Source organism: Pristiophorus japonicus, chromosome 16, assembly GCF_044704955.1.
Source record: "Pristiophorus japonicus isolate sPriJap1 chromosome 16, sPriJap1.hap1, whole genome shotgun sequence".
NCBI classification, from domain to species: domain Eukaryota; kingdom Metazoa; phylum Chordata; class Chondrichthyes; family Pristiophoridae; genus Pristiophorus; species Pristiophorus japonicus.
The window spans coordinates 122,116,805-122,138,795 of record NC_091992.1 but is presented as its reverse complement, the minus strand read 5'-3'; the positions used below and the strand labels follow the sequence as shown (position 1 = coordinate 122,138,795).

Sequence of the window (21,991 nt, the reverse complement as noted above, 5' to 3'; positions counted from 1 at the left end):
ACATATCCACAGCATAACTAAGACCGCCTATTTCAACCTCCGTAACATCGCCCGTGTCCGCCCTTGCCTCAGCTCATCTGCTGCTGAAGCCTTCATCCACTGCTGAAGCCCTCATCCATGCCTTTGTTACCTCCATACTTGACTATTCCAATGCACTCCTGGCTACCGCCAGGTGGTAAGGTGTCGGCACGTGGCTGAAAAGGGGTCGGAGTGGCGGGCGGAATGGAAAGTTAGGACGTGGCAGAAACCTATTTCCGCTGCACCCAGCCTGGGGCCAATTGTGGATGGGTCGCTTCTTAGAGGCGGTAACAGGCCTTAAAAAACGGGGCAATTTTGGCCTCCATGAATTTAGCAGAATCGCTTCTTTTTCGGTGGCCTTGGTGTTCACCTGAAATGAGTGCAGGCCTCATTTCCATATTGCACAAGCTTCGACTAGTTTTTCAGGCTCCACAGCAGCCTAATGGAATCATTGGAGATCTATGGAGAAACAGGCAGGCAGGTTTGTTTTAACCTATCATAATGCAGATTCAGAAGAAGCAGGAATGATCCTCTTGCCTCCATATTAATACTATTGGCCACTGTTAGTCTGTGTCCACTCCCCCTCTCACCTTAGGCAAGCGAAGGGCTGAACTGGTGAGCTGCATCAGAATGCCAGATTGGTGCTTGCAGCTCATTGGATTTATTCCAATGAAGCCAGAGGATGAATTTAGGATGGACCTCGGACCTTTCTGTTCTGACAAGACGTTACTGTGCTCTGCCAGAATGGTGCCTGATTTTGGACATGAATAAATTTAGGCCTCACTGAGCCTAACTGTAGCATCCCCACTACCACCTTGAGGAAGATCAGCAAATACAGATGTGGGATTAAAACCTGCATCATTATGGTCTGTATGACTCAATACTACATCACAGGGGGCATTTGCACACAAAGCTGTAAGAGGAACACCAAGGAAGGCATTAGAGGATACAAAATAAAAAAATATATATATTTTTCCAATTAAGTACCTGGAGTGGTAAATCAGAATCCAATTCAAATGTGGGCACCTTTTCTGACCAAGAGATAAATCTCTTTGTTTCTGAATCAATGTAGTAGTCAAAGATAGTTCCTTGGGATGGGAACTTGACAGATTTAAATTCATTCACCCACCATTTGCTGAATTCTACACGATAATCCACCAGCTGTAAGAAATATTGTACATTTCAAAAAAAATGTATAATTTCATGGCTTCCACTAGACATACCGATTACTGGATCTATTCAATATTCGAAGTTTGAGCAGTTACCAAGCAACTAAAATTAATGATATCTCCCCAATACGTTTTAAATAACATAACAGATAGGAACAGTACTGTGAAGCAGTGTCTCTTCAGAAATTGAATAATAAAAAGCAACATAGATAAAAATGTCCCCATTCTTTGAATTAAGTTCAACCTTTAATACATTTTGGAATTGCTGTTATCTTAGAGAAGTCACAACAAACACAAATCTTTGTGAGAAAATCAGGTGCCGAATCAACCCAATTAACATTGAATATACAAAAATTCTAAATAAATACACAAACTTAGATATCACCTAAAATATGCCCAGGTCTTACCTGATCTTGGAACATTGTACCTCCAAAACCCCAGACGCAAGTAAACACAAAGTACAGTTCATAGAGTTCCTTGGGAGAGTCAGCAGGTGCATTGACTGGGGTCAGAAGGCATTCCATCAGATGGAGAACTGTCTGCACCATAGTTATCTCTGGAATTGGAGTAATCATTTTAAATCCAGTACGCAACTTTTCAAGGCAGGTAGGCAAGTATTTATCAAACAATATCAGAAGATTTGCCTTTTCTGACTGTACCTCACGGCTTTCAATCCAGCTAGCTACCACACTAAAAAGAACAAAAAAGATGATAATTATTTATTTAATGATGCAATACATGAAGGGCTTCAAGTAAACATTTTGAGTTTGTCTTTTCCCATGTGTGTTTCTAACTTTCACTGTCTTCCATCAATTTGGCAGACATGGGCCTAGAAATACAGCCACGCAGTGCCCGTTTTCTGGGCACAAACTGGCCTACTGTGGTCCAATTATGATGGGCAGGAGGCACCCAAACATTTCCAGCCAGGAGTGCGCTGCTTGCTATATACAATAAAATGGTTGCTCTGGTATGAAGAATGCACGTCGCGATTATTTAAAGGGTAGAATATTTTATTTAAATTGAAGTCCTGCGTTTCTTGCAGGACCCGTTTTCAATTTTTGAATGCCCTTGTGCTTCACTCATCACATGCTGAACTCACACAGTACAACATGGAATTAATAGGCAGGAAGGTAACATCTCTGGTGATATTTAAAGGAATCTGTAACGTATTTGCTTCATGGGTTCTTTGCTTAAGAATTCATAGTAACTAGGAATGAGTGGTTTTATTAACAAAGGTTTAACAATCACGACACATTACCAGTGCATCCACTAGGTTCATAACTGCATACCTCATCATGGATGACCTAGACCCAATTGACTAGGGTTCTTTTGAGTCTTGTGAACATCACGAGACAGGCTAAGTGACTCACAATGCAACAGCTCTACAACTCTTAAATTATACAATGAACCAAAGTGCCCTCTTGTTAAAATGGGCACAACAACTAGAAACTTAAAACTAAATAAAATTGTTTGATAAAACTTTAAAAATCCAATCAAAATTTGATTTCTGGGGGTGATGATGCATTTCAGTTGCAAATGGCCTCGAGTGTACCGGTAGACACCACGTGCTCTATCTCCAGGGATACATCATCATCACCATCGGCAGTCCCTCGGAATCGAGGAAGACTTGCTTCCACTCTAAAAAATAAGTCCTTAGGTGGCTGAACAGTCCAATACGAGAACCACAGTCCCTGTCACAGGTAGGACAGATAGTCGTTGAGGGAAAAGGTGGGTGGGACTGGTTTGCTGCACGCTCTTTCCACTGCCTGCGCTTGATTTCTGCATGCTCTCGGCGATGAGGCTCGAGGTGCTCAGCGTCCTCCCGGATGTACTTCCTCCACTTGGGGTGGTCTTTGGCCAGGGACTCCCAGATGTCAGTGGGGATGTTGCACTTTATCAGGGAGGCTTTGAGCGTGTCCTTGTAACGTTTTCTCTGCCCACCTTTGGCTCGTTTGCCGTGAAAAAGTTCAGAGTAGAGCGCTTGCTTTGGGAGCCTCAGATCTGGCATGCGAACGATGTGGCCTGCCCAGCGGAGTTGATCAAGTGTGGTCAGTGCTTCAATGCTGGGGATGTTGACCGGTCGAGGACGCCAACACTGGTGTGTCTGTAGGATCTTGCAGAGACATCGTTGGTGGTATTTCTCCAACGACTTGAGGTGTCTAGTGTACAAGGTCCATGTCTCTGAGCCATACAGGAGGGCGGGCATTACTACAGCCCTGTAGATCATGAGCTTGGTGATGGATTTGAGGGCCTGGTCTTCAAACACTCTTTTCCTCAGGCGGCCGAAGGCTGCGCTGGCGCACTGGAGGTGGTGTTGGATCGCATTGTCAATGTCTGCTCTTGTTGATAAAAGGCTCCCGAGGTATGGGAAATGGTCCACGTTGTCCGGGGCCGTGCTGTGGACCTTGATGACTTGACTTGGGGGGGGGTGGGGGGCGGGAGTGCTGTGCGGCGAGGACAGGCTGGTGGAGGACATCACGCTAAACATCCGTAAGACTAAGGCCCATGCTTTCATACAGTGGCGCAAGCGTAGCTATGGAAGAGAGGCAGGCAGTTGGGCTGAACGACCTCAGCAGCTGTACAACTATTTTAAATTATACTATTAACCAAGTACCCGCCTTGTTAAAGGAGCACAACCACTAGAAAACCTAACAAATCAAATAAAAATTTGGTTGCCGGGGGTGATGATGCACTCCAGTCCCTCCGGCGCCCACCTCTCGCGGAAGGCCGCGAGCGTACCGGTGGACTCCGCGTGCTCCATCTCCAGGGACACTCTGGGCTCAGATGTAACCGCAGAAGAGAGGCAGGTATCAGCAGCACTACAACTCTTTGTTGCAAAAACAAAATCAATTAAATCAAGTGCCCCCCCGATTAAAAGTGGGGGGGGGGTGGCAGGGGTAAAGTCCTTACTCTACAGTATGAAACCACACGAGGCACATTCTGGGGACAAGATCACACTGTGACCTTAATTCTTTATTCAGAGGACTCCAAAGACAATGACCCTGCATGGGACCTCCCTTTTTATACCTGTGTGATCAGGTAAGGAGTGGCTCCCACAAGCTCACCCCTTGTGGTCAAGGTGTGCATCTAGGTTGAGTGTATACAGTAATACATGGTGTTACATTGTGGTTACAGGGGGGGACACTCCAAACAGCTTTCAAGTGCCCTTTTTCTTTGTGGTTTTCTGTTTTTTGGGCACTAAAACCACAAATTATACAAGTGCCCCCTGGCTAAAAGGGAGGGGACACCAAAACCCAGCAATAAAACAAATTAAACTTTAAAACATATAAAATCAAATTAAAATTTGGTTGCCAGGGGTGATGATGCACTCCAGTCCCTCCAGCGAACACCTCTCGCGGAAGGCCGCGAGCGTACACAACGGTGGACACCGCGTGCTCCATCTCCAGGGACACCCTGGCTCAGATGTAAGCGCAGAAGAGAGGCAGGCAGCAACAGCGCTACAACTCTTTTGTAGTGAACAAATTAAACATTTAAATCAAATGCCCCCTGATCTGGGGGACACTCCAAACATTTTTCCAGGCCTTTTTTGGGGTTTTTTTTTGTATTTTTTGGGGGGTTTTTTGGGCACTAAAACATGTATATATACACAAGTGCCCCCTATAAAAAGGGGAGGGGGACACTAAAACCGGCAATTAAAACAAATAAAATCAAATTAAAATTTGGTTGCCGGGGGTAATGATGCACTCCAGTCCCTCCGGCGCCCACCTCTTGCGGAAGGCCACAAGCGTACCGGTGGACACCGCGTGCTCCATCTCTAAGGACACCCTGGCGCGGATGTACGCACGGAAGAGAGGCAGGCAGCAACAGCGCTACAAACCTGTGAGCATATTCGCAGTTGCATATATTACAGGATCTTGCAGTACTTACAAGATCCTTTTCTCATTTTAGGCCGATGGTTACCTTCTGAACATTTTTTGGTGTGCTTTCTCACTCTAGAAAATTCACAGACAGAGTAAGATTTTAATGGTCTTACAATTTTTTTGAAACATAAGAACATAACATAAGAAATAGGAGCAGGAGCAGGCCTTACGGCCCCTCGAGCCTGCTCTGCCATTTAATACGATCATGGCTGATCCGATCATGAACTCGGGTCCACTTCCCTGCCTGCTCCTCATAACCCCTTATTGGTTAAGAAACTGTCTATCTCTGCCTTAAATTTATTCAATGTTCCAGCTTCCACAGCTCTGAGGCAGCGAATTCCACAGATGTACAATCCTCAGAAGAAATTCCTCCTCATCTCAGTTTTAAATGGGCGGCCCCTTATTCTAAGATTATGTCCCCTAGTTCTGGTCTCCCCAATCATTGAAATCCTCTCTGCATCCTCCCTGCCAAGCCCCCTCATAATCTTATACGTTTTGATAAGATCACCTCTCAATTTTCTGAATTCCAATGAATTGAGGCCCAACCTTTCCTCATGTCAACCCCTCAACTTCGGAATCAACCTAGTGAACCTTCTCTGAACTGCCTCCAAAGCAAGTATATCCTTTCGTAAATATGGAAACCAAAACTGTACACAGTATTCCAGGTGTGGCCTCACCAATACCCTGTATAACTGTAGCAAGAATTCCCTTCTTTTATATTCCATCCCCTTTGCTATGAAGGCCAAGATTCCATTGGCCTTCCTGATCACTTGCTGTACCTGTATACTAATCTTGTGTTTCATGCACAAGAACCCCCAGATCCCGCTGTACTGCGGCACTTTGCAATCTTTCTCTATTTAAATAATAACTTGCTCTTTGATTTTTTTCTGCCAAAGTGCATGACCTCACACTTTCCAACATTATACTCCATCTGCCAAATTTTTGCCCACTCACTTAGCCTTCTGCAGATTTTTTGCATCCTCCTCACACATTGCTTTTCCTCCCATCTTTGTATCGTCAGCAAACTTGGCTATGTTACACTCAGTCCCTTCTTCCAAGTTGTTAATATAGATTGTAAATAGTTGGGGTCCCAGCACTGATCCTTGTGGCACCCCACCAGTTACTGATTGCCAACCTGAGAATAAACCATTTATCCTGACTCTGTTTTCTGTTAGTTCGCCAATCCTCGATCCATGCGAATATATTATCCCCAACCCCATGAACTTTTATCTTGTGTAGTAACCTTTAATATGGTGCCTTGTCAAATGCCTTCAAGAAGTCCAAATACACCACATCCACTAGTTCTCCTTTATCCACCCTGTTCGTTACATCCTCAAAGAATTCCAGCAAATTTGTCAAACATGACTTCCCCGTCATAAATCCATGCTGACTGTGCCTGACCGAATTATGCTTTTCCAAATGCCCTGCTACTGCTTCTTTAATAATGGACTCCAACATTTTCCCCAACCACAGATGTTAGGCTAACTGGTCTATAGTTTCCTGCTTTTTGTCTGCCTCCTTTTCTTAAATAGGGGTGTTACATTTGCAGTTTTCCAATCTGCTGGGACCTCCCCAGAATCCAGGGAATTTTGGTAAATTACAACTAATGTATCTACTATCCCTGCCGCTTCTCTTAAGACCCTGGGATGCAAGCAATCAGGTGCAGGGAAATTATCTGCCTTTAATCCAATTATCTTACTGAGTACCACCTTCTTAGTGATTGTGTTAAGTTTCTCCCTCCTCCCAACCCCCCTATCGCCCCTTGACTATCCACTGTTGGAATATTGTGGCTTCCTCAAAGATAGTTTGACTGGAACCATGGGTGGTCTGGTAGGGCTGCCTTTGGGGCTGGAGGAGGAGGGGGAGCAACAAGAAATGCCAGATGAGGGAGGAGTGCACAATCGGAAGCCATATCCACAACGGGTATTCGGGGATCTCTTCTACACTAACTTTGCTCAAGAGCAATGTCGCAGGGCCTTTGCTTCACCAAGGAGGCTGCCACCAAGGTATGTCACCTGCTGCAGCCACAACTGGAACCTCAAACCAGGGCATGGACAGCACCTGTGGCTATCAAATTCATTATGGACCTCTACTTTTATGCCACGGGCTCCTTTCAGGCTGCAACAGGTGACATCAATGACACTTCACAGTTCATCGTACACATGTTTCAGGGAGGTTATTGAGGCTCTCTAGGCCGGAGAAATACCTACATTCCCTTCCCTATAAACAGAGCGAAGCAGAAAGAGAGAACACTTGGGTTCACCCGCATGGCAGGCTTCCCCTTGGACATTGTGCCATAGACTTCAATGGCTGTAAAGTACTTTGTGACATCTTGGTCATGAAAGTCTTTCTTTCTTCTTTCCTTTCTTTCTTCCTTTCTTCCTCACAATGTCCTGCGTATTCCCTATCACCATCTTGACATCTTTATCAATCAAAGGGATTTCACTGCTTCAATATCAGCTGGTTTGCGACCACAGGCAACGCATCATGCAGGTCTGTGCCCACTATCCTAGCAGCTGTTATGATTCTGTTATCCTGTGCCAGTCGCCTGAGCCTCTTTTATTCCAGCCAGGCCGGCCAGTTACAGACTGGCTATTGGGTGACAAGAGCTATTCCCTCCGGACATGGTTCATGACTTCTATTAGGAAGCTGTGCACAGCTGCTGAGCAGGCCTACAATGAGAGCTATGCTGCCACAAGGACCATCATCAAGCAAACAATCGCTGTGCTCAAGCAATGCTTTTGCTGCCTGGACCATTCTGGAGGAGGTTTGCTGTTCAGCCCTGAGCGAGTATCAAGTTTTGAGGTCATCTGTTGCATTCTGCTCAACTTCGCCATCATGAGGGTGAGCCTTTACCACCTCCTGGCCAGGAACAAGTGCAGGACGAGGAGCAGGAGTGGAAAGAGGGGGAGGAACAAGAGCAGGCAGAGGAGGAGGGGCGGGGGGGGCGGGTGTAGTGACCACCAGACGCATAGATCCCTCCATACCAGAGTTTTCAGAGACCAGCTCATCAAAATCAACCTTCTCATCCAATATATCAACAGTTCCACAGTACATACCACTTTCCATACAACCACCATCCGTTTGCCTTTCTTCAGTTCAGATTTAAGTGTCTTGCCCTTACTTCAACACCAAATTTAAAACAAAAACAAATTTATCAACTCAATTACATCTGTATCAGATAGTCACAGAAATCATTACTTATTGTCCTTATGCCAGCAATTAGTACCTGTCTTGCATGCTCCTTTCCCCATCCTCATGCTCCTACAAGGCGTTTCCCTCTATAGATTGGAAGGTAGAAGATTGCTGAACTTCAACTGAGGACACTCAGATGGTCGTGGAGGTTGACCTCGAGCAGCTCTGGGCCCAGATGCAGACTGTAGCATCTCAGTGTGTGCCAGAGCAGTTTGGCCTGGCTGGTTGCGTGACACTAACAAGGGAACTGGCAGAGTGGATGGCGGACGAGCAGGCACGCTGTAATCCTGAGCGATGATAGCAGGTGCTATCCTGCTCCCGTGGAGCTAAGGTTACTTTCCTGGGATAGTACCTCAATACTCCTACGGCTCTGCATGACATTGGCCCCCAGAGCCAAGATGGCAGCCATCTAAGATTGGAAGGCAGCATTGAGAGCTGCCATAGGAGCTATCTGAGATTCCATGGCAGCAGCCTGTCCTGCCATGGAAACTCTCAGTGCTGTCAGCTGAGGCATCATCACGGTGGGTGCCACTGAGTTGTTAATTGAGCTGACCGCTCGACCCATGCTGGACAGAACGGTGTCCATGCTCTGCGTAAAGCCTTGAGATAAGTTGGAGCTGGACTCGTCCAAGCTCTGCGACATTGTGCACAGCTCATGGGCCGGTGGCAAATGCACCTAGCATTTCCTCATAGATGCCCATCAGCCTTCTTTAGTATCCGAGTTCTCTGCAGCAGAACTAATGTACAACCTCACTCTCTGGTAAGCTGGTACCTGTGGAGTCCTATTCACTTGTTTTTGCTCCTGTACACTTGTGTCTGGTGAATCACCACGTGCAAACACTTCCTCTAACCAAGCCTCTAAAGTATGCTTGGTACCAGTATCTTAGTTAGTCAGATTGTGAGACAAAGCATCTTCAGGAAGGCTCACCTCTTCTTCCTCCACTGGCACAGGGGCTTCTACATTCTCAGCAACTGAAATGAAAAGAGGGATAAGGGTTATGAAGGGATGGCAGAAAGAGAGATGTGGGTGATTAAAGCATCTGCAGCTTGTCATGCAGAGTGAGGGCTGAGATAAAAGCTAGAAGGGACAAAGATGATTAGGTATGAAGAAACCTGGTGTATAGTCTCCTCCAGCATTGACAGTTATCATGGCCTTGACTCTGTCCCCGCCAATGACAGCAAGCTTGCATTTTTTGAGGGGGAGGGGATGTGCAGCTGAGGTCTTCCTCCCCCGGTGCCAGCCTGCTTTTGTGGAGTTGTGTGTAACATTCACCTGCAACAAAAAAAGTCAGTGTGTTAGTGAGTCTTGAGATGTTGGCGAATGTGCCGGTCATGGTATGATAGTCGATTGTCTGTGCTTAAGATGTGATTCGTGGGTAAGAGAGAGTTGCAATAGTGGTGAGTGTGTGAATATGAGGAGAAGGAGGTATAATCAAATGTGGTGCAATGATTGCAGGAGAATAAAGGGAAGCGGAGGAGGGGAGTCGTGGGAGTTCTATGAGCCTTGTAATTAGTGAGGTTGTAAGTGGTGTAGCTGTGAGAGAGAGTAAGAGAGCAGTATTCTTACCTTAACAATTCTAGTGAGAGCATTGAATTTCTTCCAGCATTGCAGCCATGTCCTGGGCTCTAGGCTCCTGGCATTACATACTCTGCAATCTCTTACCACTGTTGGCAGAGTCGATGTCCCTAGTTGGGAAGAGGATGACTCAGCTCCTGTCCAATGCATAATGCCTACACCAGGGCTTCCAATGCATCTTTTGAGAATCTTGGTGCTCTTGCATCAGTCATATCGCTCCTGGCATTACATACTCTGCAATCTCTTACCACTGTTGGCAGAGTCGATGTCCCTAGGTGGGAAGAGGATGACTCAGCTCCTGTCCAATGCATAATGCCTACGCCAGGGCTTCCAATGCATCTTTTGAGAATCTTGGTGCTCTTGCATCAGTCATATCTCTCCTTCCAAAAGTATAGCCATAATGCACCTCCCCTTTCGAGGTGCTGGCTGCCTGTAAGCCGTTTCATAGATACCTGATATCCAACCATCCCTACAGGTGTGTAGCCAATGAGTAGAGTGGATAACGCTGGCTGCACGCTTGACTCATACAATTGACTTAGACAGCAGTTAGTGCTGCAACAGGCACATGTAGTGCTGGCCCCACCTGCTTTGTGCCCATTTCTGGGCACGATTGGATTTCTCAGCCCTGCACTCTGAAACTATATTTGCTTAATCAATTTTAATGGAAATTGTATTTGTCTTTATTCTTTTTTTGTTTTTATTTTACAACTTATAGACCATTTTGGCTAAAAAGATGCATCTTACGGATTCCATCCAAGATCAGTAGGGTTGATGTAAAGTATTCCTGCTCGGGACACTGTAGCTGGTGTGGCTGTTCTCAGGTGGCTGATTTCAAACAGCAAACGCATTGTGGGGTTCAGTGGAATTCGCTCATTGCTGGCAAGTGTTAGCACCTTCACATAAGGAGTCAAATTAAAACAAATTAAATCATTTTTAATTTGTCTGAAACTGAGAAAAAGATTACTTATTAAATGTATGATAATCATTTTCATTTGAACAAACATATACTCAACACAGACCCTGTGGGAAAAAACTGTTTCAGCTCCTTTTAGTTTCACATAAAACATGCACCTATAACATGCAGGTAATTCTGCCACTCATAACAGAGATAACTGTTTTCTGAACCAAAGTGGAGGGAAGAAAATCTTCTAGTACATAATTTTAGTGAAAGAGTCAAGATGAGCAGAAAATCAAATTTCTCCATTTATGCTTACAAAGAGTTTTTTTGCTGAGAGGAATTTCACCCCAAGATGCCTGATGGGTGGAAGGTGAGAAGCTGATGCACATTGAAAAACTCTGTTCAGAAACGAGTAGACCTTTCGTGCACAATGGGGTATAATTTACGCTTTGGGCAGAATCAGGAAATTGTAATACAGGTGTAGCGTCGAGAATCCGCAACCCTCGGGACCGAGGCTATGCTGGATTCCGGGCTGTCGATCGTCTTTCTGATGTCACGAATCCGGAAACACCCGAGCCCAGGTTCGGGTATTTCAGGATTTCAGAACGTCAGAAAGGAAGGGGGGCCCACTGAGGAGAGAGGATCTGGGCCCCGCCGCGAACGTGTTCAGGGCGGCTGGGCCCCGCCGATGAGATGTTCGGGCAGATGGGCCCTGCCGAGGAGTTGTTCGGATGGGCGGGCCCCACTGAGGATATGTTCAGGCCGGCTGGTCAGGAGGTGTTCGGGCAGAGCCCTGCCGAGAAGGTATTCAGGTGGGCTGGCGAGGAGGCCCAGAGGTAAGGGCAGTGACGGCGGGGCGAGGTGAGTGGCGGCGAGGCAAGGCCCGAGGCCAGGCAGCGGCAGGGCCCTGAGGTCGGCAGCGTCGGCGGGTCCGGATTCCGGGACATTTTACGGATTACAGATAACCCTGCCACCAATCGTCCTGGAATCTGGAACTCTGGATTTTCGACGCTGCACCTGTAGCTCATTTAAGAGGCTCCTTAACACCGACCTCTTTGATCACCTACCCTAATATCTCCTTATGTGGCTCGGTGTCAAATTTTGTTTTATAAAACTCATGTGAAGTGCCTTGGGACGTTCTACTACGTTAAAGGCACTATATAAATGAAAGTTGTTATAATTTTTTTTAAACTTTCAATTAAAAAGTATTCCTTGATGCATTTAAGACTGGTAACCTGCTGTAGTTTTATTAATACACCTGAAAATGGGTTTATCACCAATAACTAGTTTTAATAAGGGTGCCTAGTCCTCCACTTGTGAATAACCTAATTAAAACATTGAAAATGACTTCAAAAAATTATACTGAACCAATAAATAGTTTCATTGATATACATTAGTCAGCTTCATAGTAAATTAAATATATTTTGATATTAAAAATCTTTTAAAACATGCCTACTAGTGCCTGTGCGACTAAGAAGATGAGCACAAATTGAAGAGCCTTTTCTAACCAGTGCAATTGGTGCAATCCTGCAATTTATTGTATATTCCCTTGCCTGGTTATCCCTCCCCAAATGCATTACTTCACATTTTTCTGGATTGAATTCTATTTGCCACTTTTATGCCCACCTGACCACTTAATTGATATCTTCCTGCACTCTACAGCTGTCTTCCTCACCTATATTCCTCACTATCAACCACACGGCCAATGTTTGTACCATCTGAAAACTTCTTAATCGTGTCCCTTATATTGAATCTAAATCATTGATATATACCACAAAAAGCAAGGGACCTAGTACTGAGCCCTCCAGTCACAAAAACACCCGCTGACCATACCCTTTGCTTCCTGCCACTGAGTCATTTTTGGATCCAACTTGCCACTTTCCTTTGCATCCCATGGGCTTTTACTTTTTTGACCAACCTAGCATGTGGGACCTTACCAAAGGTCTTGTTAAAATCCATGTAGACTGCATCAAATGCACTTCCCTCATCGACTCTCCTCAAAAAATTCAATCAAGTTAGTCAGACATGACCTTCCCTTAACAAAGCTATGCTGACTGTCCTTGATTAATCCGTGATTTTCTAAATGATGATTTATACTGCCCCTCAAAATTGTTTCCAGTAATTTTCCCACTACCAAGATTAGACTGACTGGCCTGTAATTACTTGGTCTATCCCTTTCTCCCTTTATAAACAATGGCATAATGTTAGCCCTCTAAGTCCTCTGGCAAGACGCCTGTAGTCAGAGGATTGGAAAATAATGGTCAGAGCCTCCACTATTTCCTCCCTTGCCTTTCTTAACAGCCTGGGATACATTTCATCCAGGCTAGGGGATTTATCTACTTTCAAAGATGCTAAATCTCTTAATACTGCCTCTCTATGTTTATCCCATCTAATATTTCATACTCCTTCTCCTTAACGACAATGTCTATTTCGTCCCTCTCTTCTGTGAAGCTAGACACAAAGCATTCATTAAGAATCCTACCCATATCTTCCACCTCTACACATAGGTTACCTTGTTAGTCTCTAATAGGCCCTACTCTTTCCTTATTTATTCCACTTCTCCATCATACCATCCCTCTGTCATAGAACATCATAGCATTTTCCTGGGCACAAAGCTGAAATGAGAGCCACCAGAAAACATATTCCAAACATCCTCTGGGAGGACAGGTGCACCAACATCAGTGTCCTCACCCAGGCTAACATCCCCAGCATTGAAGCACTGACCACACTCGATCAGCTTTGCTGGGCAGGCCACATAGTTCGCCTGCCAGACACGAGGCTCGCTAAGCAATCGCTCTATGTGGAGCTCCTTCACGGCAAACGAGCCAAAGGTGGGCAGCAGAAACGTTACAAGGACACCCTCAAAGCCTCCCTGGTAAAGTGCGACTTCACCACTGACACCTGGGAATCCCAGGCCGAAGACCGCTCTAGGTGGAGAAAGTGCATCCGGGAGGGCGTTGAGCTCTTCGAATCTCAACGGCGCGAGTGAAAAGGTCAGGCGCAGGCAGCGGAAGGAGCGTGCCGCAAATCAGTCCCACCCTCCCCTCCCCTGATGGATACCTGTCCCACCTGTGACAGGGTCTGTGGCTCTCATGTTGGACTGTTCAGCCACCAAAGGACTCACTTTAGGAGTGGAAGCAAGTCTTCCTCGATTCCGAGGAATTGCCTACGATGATTCCAAACACAAATCATAAATTTATCAGAATCCAATCAACATTACAATATAAACTAACACCCTTGTGCTTTCCCTTAGTGTCTGTCGATCGTGTGCATTTACCTACTCTAATGCTCCAATACAGTGCACCCCAGTGGCTGCAGCATGGCTGGAGGAAGGCTGCTGACTTTCAGTGGGGGAAAGAGTACAGATGGTCTTGCAGTTCAACCTCGACCAGCTGTGGACCTAGAAGACCCGGCTGTAGACTACACTATCTCGGCATGGGCAGCAGCAGCCTGGGCTGGCTGGCTGAGAGGCAGCGACAAGGGCAATGGCGGAGTGACAGTGCCGAGTAAAAATCCTGTCATCCTGATAGAGGACAGCAGGTTTTTGCTCCACAGACTTACTGCCAGTCCCCTGGGGCAGCGCCTCAGCATTCCATGCAATCTATTGAAGGACAGATTGCTGGCCTGCTGCGACACTCTGCAAGCCCCTTTTGATACTCGTAAAGCCAGCAACAATGGCAGTACTTTAAGCTTGCATGGCAACAAGTGGAGCCTGCAGGAGAGCAGTCTGTGCTTCCACTGCAGCACTGTTGGGTCACTTTGACCTGTGCTGCAATGGATGCCACGTCATCGCTCATTACACACAGCATCATGGTTGTGTCCAAAAGGTCTCTCCATCCTGGAAATCATGGGCTCCAAGCTGTGTGCAAAGTCCCATCCAATGTTGGAGCCAGATATCTATGCTCCTTGACATTGACAAGAGATTCTCTGGCAGGCTTGCCATTGCAACTAGCATTTGTGTGTGCATTCCCATCACACTTCTGAAAGCCGCCCCATCAAGGTCATCATTTGAATCATGTGCAACAGAACTCATACACGAATTCGCCCTCCAGGGAGCTGGCCATTAAGCTACTCTTCCCTCCTGGCCTGGCAGCAGCCCACTCATGCCCAATATGCCTCATCATGTGCATTGTTCTGTGTTTTTTTTTAAAACCCTTTATTTGGAATTCATTTTAAATTTTAAACCATTTGAACACTGCTGATCATACATTTCAAGTCTGTTCTTAACGTGTCTTTGAATTTTGTGCATGTATGTAGTTTTTTTTAAAAACGATATAAAACTGTTAAAATAAATCAGAAACTTGCTCCAACTGAGCTGGAAGCGTGCAACAGGAATGCACCCAGGCTGTGCTACTCCTATGTATTTTTTAATTAAAAAATGTACTCTATACTACTCTCTAAATTCCACACAGTGCCATTTTCTGAGCTGGTGTCTGCAAGTGTCAGATGCAGTGACGGTGTGCCTTTTTCTTCTTCATCACTCTCCTCCACAAATTCAGGGATAGGCTGTGCTAGTGGTTCTTCTTGGGTATCTGAAAGCAGAAAAGGCACAAGAGTTGGATTGTGGTGAGGGTCGGTGGGGGGGAGCAAGATACCCATGAATACGCTATCAGCAGCTTATAAGTGAGAAGGGATCAGGGGGAAATGGGTTTCGAGAAGACAGATTAGGTATAACCATACTTTCATTATCAGCAACAGCTTCAACATCTCCCATTCCCATGGTCTCCATCATTGCCATTCCAATTATGACTCCTCCTGGTCGCTGAGGTTCTGTATAGCGAGATGTCTGCCTCCCATCTGCCACTGCTCTCTCCTGTTCTGTGCCACCTTTGTCTGCAAGAAAAAGGGAAGTATGTCAGTGAGTGTAGTGCAATGTGTTTGGGTGGTGTGCCTGCCATAGTTAAATTGCTGTCAGTGTGCCTAAGGTGTGAGATGTGGGTGTGAGTGTTGGAGCATTGATAAGGTTGTGAGGGTGACGTGAACCATGCTTGTGAGGCATGAGTAGTGACAGGTATAGATTGTTGGTAGGTGAGTGATGGAGTGTGGTGCATTGAACAGTGTGTGAGGCTTGTGGTGGATATGGTGGGATATGGCATTTGCTGAAGCCTTCACTCACCTTAACTAGCCATGTGAGGTCATTAAACATTTTGCAGCACTCAATCCCCATCCTTGGGACCACAAAGGTAGCCATGACAGAATTAGCTATCTCCTCAGCTTCCTGCCACCCTGTGGGAACAGTACAGTCCGCCTTCTTTGAATGGCCACAACCAAGGCCTCCAGAACAGCATCTCAGAGCCTTCATGCTCACTCCCTTGGTTACCAAGCCACATCTTCAGCCAGACTGATAATGAGATGCTGCTGCAACAAACCACCTCCCCTTTAAGTAGTGCAGAGAGCCTAGGCCAAACATTACTGGCCATTAGACTACTGGCCTCCCCGTTGAGTGCTAAGCCAATCAGAAGTGCGTTCAGCGCTGAGATCAGCACCCAATCATTATAATGTGCAGGCACTGGCCCTTGACTCCACCCGCTTTCGGGCCTAATCCAATTTCTAGGTGATAGGATTTTGATCCTGGTGTAAGTGACCGTAATTGGATTGACTTGCCGACGACCTCCTCTTCTGATTCTACCAGAATGTTACAGCCCAGTTCTCTACAAGGTAACGGATTAACACAATTATTTATTTGCTTTAAAATGAATATATTCCACATAAATGAAACAAATATTTGAGTTTGCAAGTGTGCAATATAATTTTCAAGATATCCAGGGGCATTTTCCTTTTACATGAGTCTGGAATCGATCAGTTCCCATGCGCAGAAGCGAAGTAAAAGGAGTGAATACCCTTGATATTGATCCACTGCCCCCTTTTCATTGCCCAGGAATTTCCTAGGTATCCCCTGTGGGCAGAATGTTTGAACCTGGAGTAGACACAAGAATGAGGCAGCTATTCAAATGAAGCAAATGGATTACAATATCGGTAAATGTGAGGTCATCCACTTTGAACCTAAAAAGGATAGAACGAGGTACTTGTAAATGGTAAAAAGCTAAAAACAGTGCAAGTCCAAAGAGACTTAGAGGTCCAGGTACATAGATCATGAAAATATCATGAACAGATACAGAAAATAATCAAAAAGTCTAATGGAATGCTGGCCTTTATATCTAGAGGACTGGAATACAAGAGGGTAGAAGTTATGCTACAACGACACAAAGCCCTGGTTAGACCAGACCTGGAGTACTGTGAGCAGTTCTGGTCACCACACCATTGAAAGGATATATTGGCCTTGGAGGGAGTGTACCCAAGGTTTACCAGAATGATACCCAGACTCCGGGGTTTAAATTACGAGGTGTGATTGTACAAACTCGGGTACAAATTGAGGTAGCAGTACAGGTATGCGAGGATGCTAGTTCCAGAGCAACCGGGCGGGGTCCTAGTTGTCTGATGGCAGTGCTGCGCCCCATGCTAGCGAGGAGGGTTTGGTTCACTACCTTGCCAGGACTCAGGGCCTTTGCCGTTGCCTAGTGGTGGGCAGAGCCACAGATGTGTGTGGCCTCCCTGTTCTCCTTTGAGGGCTGCAGAATCTTCTGCCTGCTCTATAACGGTGTTGGGAACCTGGCTGTTCCAGGTCCCGTTTGGGGAACTCGTTGGTTCCGATCTTTCGCTCCCGGACATGGCCGAGGTAGCGACTGGGTCTGGGGACTGCACCGTCTCCACCTGGGTGGTGGGCAATGGCGGCCGACTGCATGTATTGGCATCATTTTCGCTTCCAGGTCAGTGGTGAATAGTGCCATCGGGTGCCTGCAGCGTGGGATAGACCTGGGGCAGGGTATCAGGATCAGTGCCTTCACCCTCCTGAGATCGCTGGCCTATAACTTGAGGGGACACCTGAGGCAGGGCATCAGGATCAGCACCTTTACCCTCCTGAATTCGCTTGCTTGCTACTTTTGGGAACACTCTATTCCCCACATCTCGCAACAACATTTTGTTCTTTACATTCTTAATTGGTTCGTTACATTGATTGCCATGCATACAATGTCTCTTTAAGTTCAGTTGGTTGCAAGTTTCCTTTAAGAGAACCCTGCTGGCTTTACCCCAGTGAAATCCTTTGTTAGACATCACGTGTTGGTCCCTCAGCGTTGCACCTCATGGTCTGGCCGTGGCCATTTTTTTTTCCAGCCATGCTGCACCTCGCTGCAGCAGGGACGCCATCTTGCCTCTGTTCTCGAGGTTGACTGCCTTGATCCTTCTCTTCCGGATTCTGCCACAAAAACTGGAAGAGTGCCTGTGAATTCGATCTTCCTCCCCAGTAGTCCTGCCACTGACGCAGGGAAGGTACTTTTAGGTCGTTCCGGTCGGATCATTGCCATGCAGTCATGATGGATGGTCTGTGCCTCAGGTGCTGCGCTGATCTGTTCTCTGGTGCCTGGCCCAAGAAAAGGTGAGGTTTTGCTCTGCCTCTGAGCATGGGGGACATCAATTGCTGGAGTGAAGAGATCTTCCCATTTCCACTGGATCTTCCTCATCCACCTTCTTCCAAGTAGCGTTGGACCATCACCTGCAACAATCCACAGAGGTAACTTGTGCACCACGCCATTATGGATTACACTTGCATCCACACTACCAAGGACTGGGATCAGCTCCTTGGTGTAGGTGCGCAACTTTTCCTGTACTGGAACCAGCTCGGGTCGTTTTTCGTTCCATAGCCTCTCAAAGGCATCCTGGCTCATCACTGACTGGCTCGCTCCTGTGTCCACTTCCATGAAGACTGGAACGCCATTTATCTCGACTTCCATCTTCACTGGAGGACAATCGGTGGTGCAGGTATACATTCCATACACTTCTTCTTGGGGCTGAGCTGCCCCTCTGGCCAAATCATCATACTCCCCGCTGGATTCGAAGTCATCTACCGACTCCTCTGCTTGACGATTTGTCGTATTTATTTTACACATACGTTGGAGGTGGCCCTTCATGTTACAGGCTTTGCATAGATATTCAGCAAACTGACACTGGTGAGCCCTATGGTTTCCTCCACAATGCCAGCATGGTGCTACTCGATTAGCACCCCTCGGCGGACTCTGAGTTCTGGAACCCTGAGGTCTGTACTCTCTGCCCTGGGCAGAGCCAAGTTCTACAGTCTTGCCTGTGAAAGGCACCATTCTGTGTACAGTACTTGCCGGGTTTGAGTCCACAGGATGAATAATTTGCTTGGTGCTGTAGATCGAGGTCATGAACGCCTGACTGATGCTGATGGCCTTCTGCAGGTTGACTGTGGTATCGGCAGATTAGCTTGTGAAGGAGGCTCTCATGGCCAATTCCTATAACGAAGATGTCTCACAATGCTTCATTGAGGTGCATGCCAAAATCACACGGTGCCGCAAGTCTCCTGAGGTCGGCAGCATATTTTGCAATTTCCTGGCCCTCAGGTCTGCGTTGAGTGTAGAATCTGTGCCTGGCCATGAGGATGCTTTGTCTTGCTTTTAGTTGGTCGCGAAATAGTTCAGTCAGCTCATCATATGTCTTATCCTTGGCCTTCATGGGTGTCAGCAAGTCCCTGACGGGGCAGTAGACCTCAGGCCCACAACTGGTCAGCAGTATAGCCTTGCGCTTCTCCACTGATGCGTTCGTCTCCCCTGCCAGGTCGTTTGCCACGAAATATAGCTCGAGCCTTTCCATGAAGGCATCCCAATCATCACCCTCTGCAAAGTCTTTTAGTGTGCCAAAGGTAGCCATAATCGCGTGAAAGTCTGTATTCTCGTCGCCAGTTGTTATGTCTGTAATGTACTTATGAATGACTCCACAAGGCAATGTGTTGTACTCAAACTGTAGTGACATTGGTCCTTTATTCATAATTCCAGAGTGAGGCAGCCATGTGGTGGCTTCCCTTTTATACAGCCCCTGCCACCAAGGCAGGAAACCCCAGTCTCCACCAGTTGCACCCTCTAGTGGTGCCAGCATGTATATACACAGTGTAAACATTATTGATAGTACATCAGGTAAACAAGTCTCCATCTTATGCAACTATACAGTGACTACATAGAGGGCATATCTATAGTCTGCATATATAACAATATTGAAGGCAATTTAAGAGCGTGGCCTGATACAAGTACAAGACTATTATCAATCAGAAAAAGTTTATGATTACATTTGTGAAGAAGCACCTTGGAGAAATGAGGAAAGCTGTGGAACAGAAATTATCATCTACCTAATAAAAAAGCAGGGAAGCACCACCAGTTGCCAGCAGAATTTTCCAGCCAAAGGAAAAGGATGCACGCCTTAATATATCCTGCTATTGATCAGCTTTGCCGAACTGGTTCAAATCAGCTAGAGCAGCTAAACTTTCTGGGCTCTCTGACCTTGCCTTGCTGGAAAAGGTGAATGAATGTGCTGAAAAATGCCATAGACAAGCAGAATTCCCAAAGGAATGCCAATGCTATCCATAAGATATTTCAGCAAATTATGTTGAATAGTAGTGAAATTTAAATTGAAAACAAAAAATAATAAAATAAAGATCAAATCCAAAGTGCCAAACATAAAAAGCAAAAACAAAGTCCAGAAGCATGTTGTCAAAAAATACAGCAAAAGGGTAAATTACAAATTTTGTTATGAAGTTAATTCAAGCATTAAGGGCTGGAAATTCGGTTCCGGCCATTTTGCGGTGTTATTCCTACCTGGTAAGTATAGCCCTCTAAACGTTTGCACTTCCAACCAGGAAATTTGTTTGTAATGCAGCAAGAGGGAAAGGGGGCGCTAAATCAGGCGGTCCACACCTGTGCTCAAGCGCTGCAACTGAAATCCTCAGCGCTAAAATGTAAAGTGAAATACGCATACTCCGAGGCCCCTGACAGATCCCAGGCCCATCTGAATCTTAAAGGCACGGCACTATGAGTATATGTATGTGCAGTTCCAACTGTGTACTTTGAGCAGAACGGGAAAATGGAGGGGCAGGAAGGTCGCCATCGTGCATGCTGCTTCTCAGCCACAGCTGCTAAGGCATTGATAGAGGCTGTTGAAAGGAGGTGGAAAGTGTTGCAGCTTCCTGGAGAAAGGAGGCCCATCCCACGAGTTTATCGAAGGCTTTGGCGGGAGGTGGCACAAGATGTCTCAGCTAGAGACATGATGCCGTGAACTGCGACACAATGTCGCAAGAAGTTTAACGACCTCACGAGGATCGTCAGGGTGAGTACCCTTTATATTAATGCATCAATGCCATGTTTTCAAATTCACTGGGGTTGAAATTCTGTTTGTAACGGCACCCATTAGCGCTGGAGAGGAGTGGTTAATGGGCAGCGAAGGACCTGCCGTCGCCGCGGAGCGGGTTCTTCGGCTCCTGAGAAATTTAGTTGGGCGGTGGGGATGGCGCCAAGTGGTACAGCTGAGCGCTCTACCGCCACCTATGTGGTGATGTCGTCAAGTGGGCAACGCCTCCTTGGCGCCGCGGCTGCAATATTAGGTAGGTTCGGCGGCTTCACCGGCAGGCATTTGTACCGATTGGAAAAACTGTCGGTACATCGGGGATCCCGGGGCAGTACCGTCCAGAGATCAAGGTAAGTTGTTAACTTAAATTTTTTCAGCATGTATTTATTAATGGCACCAGTGGGGAAGTGTGGGTGTGGGTGAAATAAATTTAAAAAAACTTTTTTTTCCAGTTTTATCCGCTAGGATGCCGGCAGCCAACCATCGGGAAATTGAGTCGGCCTCCTGAGCTACCACTCCATTGGCACCCTAGGAATCGTGTGCAACGCCTCTTTTAGCGCTGCACTCTCATCTTTGGGGAAAAATACTGAATTTGGCAATTTGAGGTGGTGATTATCGCCTGGCGGTAAAATCACCCTTCAGGCGGTGTCACTACCTCAAAAACGGCTGTACCGAATTTCGACACAACTGTCTCACACAATGTAAAGTCTTTGCAGTACCTGCCCCTTCTCTTTGTGTTCCAGGCCATGGTGTTGGTTGGTGAAGCCACCTGAAAATTGGAGGCTCAGTCCACCAGCCATGCCCTGCGCATGCAAGCGTTTCACACCTTCTTGTTCCCTACTCAGTCTCAGCCCTTCTACTTTCTACTCTCAGCACTACCCTTTCACTCTAGATATGTGTTTGCAAAACGTTACCCTGATCCGCAATCCTAGGTGGCTCTCACCTCATCCCACCTTTCCCACATGATCTGTGCGCAGCCACGCATATTATAATGGACATCTTTACACTTCCAGACAGTAGGAGCTACTCTACTATGGAAGGCATATGTGCCACACGATAAGCA

The 21,991-nt window shown here is 46.4% G+C and overlaps 1 protein-coding gene across 1 annotated transcript in view; it reads right to left on the bottom strand.

Annotated features, from left to right (window-relative positions):
• Positions 1 to 21,991, bottom strand: part of LOC139226779 (dynein axonemal heavy chain 17-like) — a 1,002,254-nt gene that overhangs the window by 281,144 nt on the left and 699,119 nt on the right. Inside the window, exons 44-46 of the mRNA XM_070857781.1 lie at positions 10,584 to 10,732; positions 1,595 to 1,877; positions 1,006 to 1,179 (exon numbers count right to left, since the gene is read on the bottom strand). Coding sequence (XP_070713882.1) covers positions 1,006 to 1,179; positions 1,595 to 1,877; positions 10,584 to 10,732 — 606 coding nt within the window. The remainder of the gene's footprint in view (positions 1 to 1,005; positions 1,180 to 1,594; positions 1,878 to 10,583; positions 10,733 to 21,991) is intronic.